The 9,200-nt window shown below is 57.8% G+C and overlaps 1 protein-coding gene across 1 annotated transcript in view; it reads right to left on the bottom strand.

The window, feature by feature from the left end:
• Positions 1-487: 487 nt before the first annotated feature.
• The window catches only part of LOC115531571 (ankyrin-3), a 106,206-nt gene continuing 97,493 nt past the window's right edge, over positions 488-9,200 (bottom strand). The window contains exons 13-19 of the mRNA XM_030340923.1: positions 5,336-6,044; positions 4,728-4,836; positions 4,293-4,367; positions 3,005-3,088; positions 2,381-2,635; positions 877-930; positions 488-789 (exon numbers count right to left, since the gene is read on the bottom strand). Coding sequence (XP_030196783.1) covers positions 898-930; positions 2,381-2,635; positions 3,005-3,088; positions 4,293-4,367; positions 4,728-4,836; positions 5,336-6,044 — 1,265 coding nt within the window. The 3' untranslated portion in view covers positions 488-789; positions 877-897. The remainder of the gene's footprint in view (positions 790-876; positions 931-2,380; positions 2,636-3,004; positions 3,089-4,292; positions 4,368-4,727; positions 4,837-5,335; positions 6,045-9,200) is intronic.

Genomic DNA, 9,200 nt, shown 5'->3' with positions numbered 1-9,200 from the left:
TGTCTGAGAGAGGCTCCTCTTTAATCTGTCAACAATGTACAGTCCCCTCTTTGTGCTGTCTTTGGTTGCAGGAGCCTCCAGGAGCCTCCAGGGGCCTCCAGGGGCCTCCAGGACCCTCCAGGAGCCTCCAGGCAGAACCTCCAAGGAGGGGCCACCCAGGGACCCCAGGAGTCTCCAGGAGCCTCTTGGAGCTTCGTTGGCCGGGGACGCTCTCCTTCCTCAATGTTTTGTATGTGTGTGTGTGTGTGTGTTTTGTGCGTGTGTGTGTGCTTGTGTGTGTGCATGTTTGTGTGTGTGTGTGTGTGTGTATGTGTGTGTGTGTGTGTGTGTGTGTCAGTGCGTGTGCGTGTGTGTGCGCGCGCGCGTGTGAGTTTGTGTGTGTGTGTGTGTGTGTGTGCGTGTGTGTGTGTGTGTGTGTTTGTGTGTGTGTGTGCGTGTGTGTGTGTGTGTGTGTGTGTGTGTGTGTGTGTGTGTGTGTGTGTGCGTGTGTGTGTGTGTGTGTGTGTGTGTGTGTGTGTGTGTGTGTGTGTGTGTGTGTGTGTGTGTGTGTGTGAGGCCCGGTGCGGGTCGCCTCCATCTTGTTTCATTAACAGTTTGGACAGGAAGTGAGTTTGGTGACATGCTCATGCGAACTCAGAAAATGGATTCTTTCTCTTGTTTTCATTCTTGTGTGTGTTTTAGTCTCGCTGAACACCATGCGTATTAAGTCAAATTTTCCCTGGTTCTCTGGGTTCAGGGGTTCAGGGGTTCAGGGGTTCAGGGGTCTGGGCCGTCCAGGGGTCCGTGGACCTGGAAGGTAGAGGTGGGGTTCAGTATCAACACGAGTCCATCCTGAGACGTGACCTCACCAGCATCTCACCGTCTGACTCTACGTACCGGGAGGATCCGCCGCCACCATTAGGACTGAGCCTTCTCCTTCCTACGCCCCTGCTAGAGAGAGAGAGAGAGAGAGAGAGAGAGAGAGAGAGAGAGAGAGAGAGAGAGAGAGAGAGAGAGAGAGAGAGAGAGAGGGGGTGGGAGGAAAAGATGGAAAGGATGGAATACAGTTAACATAGGTCTACTTGTTTTTGAAAAAATATATATATAGAAATTAAACGATACATTTTCCGCTGCTCCAGGAATCAACCGGATACATGCAGAAAACAGTGGAGTGATTTTTTTAAGTATTTCATTTTGCTGTTGCAAACCAGTAAAGACATGCTGGAGAGAAGAAGAGTTAGTGAAGAGGAGGAAGGTTAGGTACTGGGTTCTCTACGTTATCCATGGCAGTGCAAGAGGTCAGCCCAGTGTAGAGCTGGACCGTCGGCGAGAACAGGCAGTAACACTAAAGAACAGGCAGTAACACTGAAGACAGAACAGGCAGTAACACTAAGGACAGAACCTCACTGTGAGCCCAGCGCACGCCCCAGCAGTCCACACACACTGTCTCTCTATCGGCCGATCCAACAGACCCACACCTGCTGCCCCAAAATGAAATCTCAATCTTAATGTAAGATCAGGAACCGACCCTCGACAGGGGTCCGTCTCTAGGGGTCCGTCGCTAGGGGTCCGTCTCTAGGGGTCCGTCGCTAGGGGTCCGTCGCTAGGGGTCCGTCTCTAGGGGTCCGTCGCTAGGGGTCCGTCGCTAGGGGACCTCATGGTGACTCTAGTCTCTGTGGGGGGTCATGGTGACTCTGTGGGGGGTCATGGTGACTCTGTGGGGGGGTCATGGTGACTCAGTGGTGATAGTGACTCAGTGGGGGGGTCATGGTGACTCTGTGGGGGGGACATGGTGACTCAGTGGGGGGGGGTCATGGTGACTCTGTGGGCTCTCATGGTGACTCTGTGGGGGGGTCATGGTGACTCAGTGGGGGGGTCATGGTGACTCTGTGGGGGGTCTCATGGTGACTCTGTGGGGGGTCATGGTGACTCTGTGGGGGGGTCATGGTGACTCAGTGGGGGGGGTCATGGTGACTCTGTGGGGGGGTCATGGTGACTCTGTGGGGGGTCTCATGGTGACTCTGTGGGGGGTCTCATGGTGACTCTGTGGGGGGGTCATGGTGACTCTGTGGGGGGGTCATGGTGACTCTGCGGGGGGTCTCATGGTGACTCTGTGGGGGGGTCATGGTGACTCTGCGGGGGGTCTCATGGTGACTCTGTGGGGGGGTCATGGTGACTCTGTGGGGGGTCTCATGGTGACTCTGCGGGGGGTCTCATGGTGACTCTGTGGGGGGGTCATGGTGACTCTGTGGGGGGTCTCATGGTTGCTCTAGTCAGGATTTCATTTCAGGGGAGCAGGCTCAGGTGAGCTTCAGCCCCCGGCCACTAGGGGAGCTGTCTCCAGCGTCCCTCCCGGAGCGCGGGGGCCGGACGGGCTCTATTGGCGGGGGCTCTCGCCAACCTTTCCCTTGGGGGCCCTCTGGCCCTCGCTGCCTGCAGGGCCGTCTCTGCCGGGCTCCTCCTCGGGGCCGTCTGCCCGGGGCCCCCCCCGGGACCGCTTGCCTCTCTTCCTGCCCTTCCCTCCTCCTCCACCTCCTCCTCCACCTCCTCCTCCACCAGCACCACCACCAGCACCACTAGCAGCAGCCCCGTCACCGTCCCCAGCAGCTCCGCCCTCCCCCGTCCTCTCCTGGCGCCGCACCACCTTCCTGATCACCTGGAGGCGGTGTCAGCGGGGGAGGGGGGTAAGGACGGGTTAACGGACAGAATGGCTCAAATGAAAACACAAGGAGGGGGAGGAGGAGGGGGAGGAGGGGGAGGAGGGGGAGGGGAGGGGGAAGGGGAGGAGGGTGAGGGGAGGGGGAGGAGGGGGAGGAGGGGGAGGAGAGGGGGAAGGGGAGGAAGGGGGAGCAGGGGGGGAGGGGGGGAAGGGGAGGAAGGGGAGGGAGGAAGGGGAGGAGGGTGAGCAGGGGGGGAGGAGGAAGGGGAGGAGGGGGAGGAGGGGGAGGAGGGGGAGGGGGAGGAAGGGGAGGGGAGGGGGGAGGAGGAAGGGGAGGGGGGGGGGGGGAGGAGGGGGGGAGGTTACTTTTCTGGTGACCAGGGTCCCGTCCTCGTCTATGAACTGTTCCTCGGTCACACTCTCCCCAGGAACGTTGCGGGCCTGTTCCCCCTGGTCAGCAGGGGAGGGATGGAACCAAATCAAACCAAACCAAATCAAACCAGATCAAACCAGATCAAATAAAACAAACCAAATCAAACCAAATCAAACCAAATCATAATCGGTGATGTGGGGGCGGCCTGCGTGACGGGACCAGGATGGGGTTGCTACGGCGATGCCCAACTGATACTAGAATGTGAGCATTGGTGCTAAACCCCTCCCCCTAGACCCTCCCCCCAGACCCTCCCCCAGACCCTCCCCCAGACCCTCCCCCAGACCCTCCTCCTAGACCCTCCCCCAGACCCTCCCCCAGACCCTCCCCCCAGACCCTCCTCCTAGACCCTCCCCCAGACCCTCCTCCTAGACCCTCCCCCAGACCCTCCCCCAGACCCTCCCCCTAGACCCTCCCCCTAGACCCTCCTCCTAGACCCTCCCCCAGACCCTCCCCCTAGACCCTCCTCCTAGACCCTCCTCCTAGACCCTCCCCTAGACCCTCCTCCTAGACCCTCCTCCCCCTAGACCCTCCCCCTAGACCCTCCCCCTAGACCCTCCTCCTAGACCCTCCTCCTAGACCCCCCCCCTAGACCCTCCTCCTAGACCCCCCCCCTAGACCCTCCTCCTAGACCCCCCCCCTAGACCCTCCTCCTAGACCCCCCCCCTAGACCCTCCTCCTAGACCCCCCCCCTGCACCAAACAAGCCTTGAACCAACGCCCCGTCTCTCTGTGCATTCAGGACGGGAAGGAGGCAACGCAAACTCACACAAAGAACGATGAACCACTTCCCTGCAGGAACACATAACCTTGGATTTTCATGCCTGGAATGTTTTTAAACTATCTACAAACACACACATACAGACATTGCATAACTATTTAAGGATATGATATCCCTGTTTTAATATCTGTGATAACAAAGCCTTTTTAATCGATGACGAAACAACACAGGTTAGCCAGTTAGCTGAGCAGCAGCTAGCCATTCTGGCTCACAACAAGCAACAGAGCGGAGCAGAGGTTTAGCATAGCTCACGCTAATCACACTGCGCAGCGTTAGCTCCACGTTAGCTACAGCAAGGCTGCGTTCACACACCAACCCAAGAGGCGGACATATGAACCCAAACAAACGCCCCCCTCAAACAAACACACACACGTAGAGGGGGCCGTTTCCCCCCCCACACACACTCTGCCCCCCCCCCCCCCCCCGGGCCCCTGGTGTTGGTACCTTGAGGACCACCCTCCTGCGGTACACCCTGGTGGTGATGGTCTCCTCCTCAGAGCTGGACGCGCTAGCTCCTCCCTGAAGGCAACCCCCCCCCCCTCGGTCAGGAACACATCCCTGGACCAGAACCCCCCCCCCTCGGTCAGGAACACATCCCTGGACCAGAACCCCCCCCCCCCTCGGTCAGGAACACATCCCTGGACCAGAACCCCCCCCCCCATCCCCCCGGGACACCAGGAACACATCCCTGGACCAGAACCCCCCCCCAACCCCCGGGACATCAGGAACACAGGACCCCCCCCCCCTCATTGGACTCTGATCCTAACCAGTGGCTTCTCGCTTCGGTTTTCCTTCAACCTTTACTGTCAGAAAGGGGGCGTGTCAGATCGGGTAGGTTCTGAGGGAGCTGGCTGTGATTGGCTGAGCAGAGCAGCTTACCTGGGGGGTGTGCTGAGAGGGCGCGCTCTTCTTCCTGCTCTCCTCCTCTTCATCACGGCCCTTCCTCTGAGCCTTGGACCCCGAGGAGGCGGGCCCACACTCAGGACTGCTGGGGATGGAGGGAGGGGGGGGAGGGAGGGAGGGGGGAGGAGAGAGGAGGGGGGAGGAGAGAGGGAGGGAGGGAGGGAGGGGGGAGGCGAGAGGGGGGGGAGGGAGGGAGGGGGGAGGAGAGAGGAGGGAGGGAGGGAGGGGGGAGGAGAGAGGGGGGGGAGGGGGGGAGGGGGGAGGAGAGGGGAGGGAGGGAGGGGGGAGGAGAGAGGAGGGAGGGAGGAGAGAGGGAGGGAGGGGGGAGGGAGGGAGGGAGGGGGGAGGAGAGAGGGGGGGAGGGGGGGTTATATAACCAGTGACGGTGTGGCATTGTGTGATATGACGTGTTTCTATCTGCAGTATATTGATGGCAGTGGGATCGCCGTATTGATCCGCAGTTCAGCAGCAACGCCGGAAATAACAGCTATTCAATCATTACGTTTATCTCTCGTTTCAAACTGCAGTGTTATCAGTATTTCTATGGGGGGGTACCCCGATGCAGCCCCTCAGGGGGTCCCTACCTTCCGTCCTTTGCTGGGGGCGTGGCCTCAGGGCCGGGCGTGGCCACGGGGGCGGGCGCGGCCGGGGCGTCGCTCTGCCAGCCTGGAACTGAACACACGTCTGTCTCTGCCTGGCGCACTTGGTCCAGGATGGCGTTCACCCTCTCCTCCGTCATCTCCTCGTCCCCCGAGCCCCCCCCCTCCAGCCTGATGTCCTCCAGCAGACTCCTGATCTTCTCCTGGGTCATCTCCCCCTCCTCCTCCTCCTCCTCCTCCTCCTCCTCCTCCACCCTCCCTCCGCTAGCCAGCTCCTCTCTCCTGTCAGCGCCGGTGTCTACGGCCGCGCCCCCGGGCCGGGCCCCCCCTGCCTGCTCCTCTAGGGGGGCTGGGGCCGACTCGGGGGTCTCCTGGAAGACCTGGGGGGGCTCCTCCCTAAAGCCCCGCCTCTCGTTATCCGGCCCCTCGCAGCGGACCCCCGGGCCCTCCCCCTGACTCCCCCTGCTGAGGGAGGTGTCCTCGGGGAGCACGGTGGGGGGGGGGCCCGCGGCGGGGGGGTCCCGGGTGGTCTCGGGGAGGGAGAGGTCGCTGGGCCGGGCGGGGGCGAACCAGCCGGGCTCCGAGTCTACGCTAGGGTCGCCCTCGCCGAAGAAGTAGTCGTTGGTCAGCGGGGTGGGGGGCTGGTAGCTCAACGCCGCGGGAGTCTGCAGCTCCTGATCTACGCTCTGATAACCTGGATGAGGATGGAGGGGGGGGGGGGGGCAGAGGGTCCAGGTGGATGAGATGAGACCCTTGGCCAGACACCGAGAACACACAGACACAGACACAGACACACAGGTGCTGCCAGGCCGGCGGGGAGGGCCCAGAGGTCCCTGGCTGAATGGCAGTGTGTGGCGAGGTGTGAGACCGGGGTTTGGGTCCCAGGGTGACTGAAGTGCTGCTGGACACACAGGATACACACAGGGTACACACTGGACTCACAATGGACACACAGGATGCACACACACACACAGAATACACACAGGATACACACTGGATACACACTGGGTACACACAGGATACACACAGGATACACACTGGATACACACTGGATACACACTGGATACACACACTGGATACACACTGGATACACACACAGGATACACACTGGATACACACTGGGTACACACACTGGATACACACACAGGATACACACTGGATACACACACTGCATACACACTGGGTACACACTGGATACACACTGGGTACACACTGGATACACACTGGGTACAAACTGGATAAACACTGGGTACACACTGGACTCACACTGGACACACAGGATGCACACACACACAGGATACACACTGGATACACACTGGATACACACTGGGTACACACAGGTTACACACTGGATACACACTGGGTACACACAGGTTACACACTGGATACACACTGGGTACAAGCAGGCTACGACCACCAGATGGAGACAGAGGAAGGGGAAACAGCGAGGATGTGACGGAGGAGTCTGCAGGAGGAGGAACGGAGAACCTCTCTGAGCATGTAGCATGAAGCTCCCTATGTGTGAAGCTTTCCAGCATAGCATATGCTACATATATATATATATGTATTTAATAGTATATATATATTAAGTGGCAAGCGCATATATGTGTACAACGCGAGTACATTGCATTGTGTGGCATCTCATCCGAGCGGTCTACTGTTCTTCTGTGATTATTGGAAGTTGCTTTGGATAAAAGCGTCACGGAAATATGCAAAATAGGTTTGGATAACGGCCCCCATAGCTGAGTCTGAACATAGACCATGGTTCATGTTTCTGGGGGGGCCCGTGCTGCGTGAGGTTGAGCTAAACGAAGCCAGTTCCAGGTTTGTTAAACGTGTTAAGCTCGGAAACCAGAAGCCCAGGAGAGCTATCTTAACCAGCATGCATCTGAGACCGCATGGGTGGGGGGGGGGCTCCGGGAGGACACCAGGAGGGGGGGGGGGGGGGGGTGTTGGAGCGCACAACCAGCACAGGTCATGAGATACAAACAGGACAGATGAACAGCCACTCTCAGACAAGATGTGGACAGAGGGACAGACGCTACCAACGGACAGATGGAGGCACGGTGAGATGGTTAAAGATGGAGGCGGAACAGAATCAGGGACTGCAGAGAGCAAAGAGTTAGCTTAGGACTAGCTTTGGGTTAGCTTGGGGCTAGCTTAGGGTTAGCTTAGGGTTAGCTTAGCGCACTACAGGGACAGCCGGCCTGGACGGGCCTGGAGCGTTCAGCAGCGCTGACTCTTTGTTTCTCTGCTAAAGGGAAACAACAGCTGGACCCAATCAGAGCTCCCGATAATTAACCTGTAGCCCCGCGCGTTAGCCGCAGTCAGAGAGGTGGGCGGTAGCTGGGAGCGTCTTCAGGCTGCTCCCAGGAGGCTGCACATGACTGTGGGAGGTAGCCGCGCGCGCGAGCGCCTGAGCTAGCATAAAGAGGTTAGCCTGAGTTAGCGGATGAAGGGAGGGGAGGAGGTCTTCTGCCCACAGGGGATGGGTGATCGATTCGCGGGTTAGGAGGTTAGAAGAAGCTCGGAGGAGTTAGTGGCTGAGGAGGAGGATGAGGAGGCGCAGGAGGAGCAGAGAGACGCCAGCGGGAAGCGGGAGATGCTACGATGAGGCAGCGTGGAGGCAGGAGGCTCGGAGGCTCCCAGGAGGATGACAAGCTACCAGCGGACTGTTAACAGCTAGCAACGGACAGCTAACAGCTACCAGCAGACCGCTAACAGCTAGCAGCGGACAGCTGACAGCTAACAGCTACCAGCGGACCACTAACAGATAGCAGCGGACAGCTGACAGCTAGCAGCGGACAGCTAACAGCTACCAGCGGACCGCTAAAAGCTAGCAGCGGACCGCTAATAGCTACCAGCGGACAGCTACTAGCAGACAGCTAACAGCTACCAGCGGACAGCTAACAGCTACCAGCGGACAGCTAACAGCTACCAGCGGACAGCTAACAGCTACCAGCCACGACACAGGGAGCCTGCCCGTAATTCAGACGTCTCATTGTTCCGACGTCTCAATGGTCCAAAATATTTCTCATTAGATCGACATGCCACCATGCCGACGGTTCAATGTTCCGAAAACGGAACCCATTGGTCCGAAGGACCGTTTGTCCGACTGTTCAAAAAGGAGGCGCATTAGGCCGACGGTTCAATATGCCGAATAGGCCTACATATAAAGAGTTTTATACCTCGCTCGCTCTCTCTCACTCTCTCTCCAAAATACAACCTAGGCCTACATATCACGTTCACGATGAATATTGGAGGGCAAAGTGACAACGCTATACTTCATTTTGACAGGGTGTTTCAGCCCCATGGACAGAGAGCGAAGGTCTAATTCTCAACACAGGCACGAAAACACACACACACACACACACAAACACACACACACACACACACACTTGACTAAGCACACGGTATGAGGTATAAGTTTGACTAAATCAATACCAGCGAAATTATTTAGGCTAAAAGCCCACTGTAAACACAGTAAACAACACATATAGGCCCACACACAGCTACTAAAGATAAAAATTGTATTTGATTTTCACTCACCGTTTGACTCCTTTACGGGAAAAGTATTAGTCCTTGTATAACGTGCGCTTCATAAATTCACCTCTTGTGACCGTTCAAGCCCACATCAACAGTCTGGCTTGGTGAAGTGCACTGCTGGAACTTAAGCTATCGTCTTTTATTTTTGGTTTCATAATCACACATGTGGAATTGGCCTATTCGGCATATTGAACCGTCGGCCTAATGCGCGTCCTTTTTGAACAGTCGGACAAACGGGACCTTCGGACCAATGGGTTCCGTTTTCGGAACATTGAACCGTCGGCATGGTGGCATGTCGATCTAA

Source organism: Gadus morhua, chromosome 18, assembly GCF_902167405.1.
Source record: "Gadus morhua chromosome 18, gadMor3.0, whole genome shotgun sequence".
In the NCBI taxonomy this organism is placed as follows: domain Eukaryota; kingdom Metazoa; phylum Chordata; class Actinopteri; order Gadiformes; family Gadidae; genus Gadus; species Gadus morhua.
This window is presented reverse-complemented; position numbering and strand designations above follow the sequence as displayed.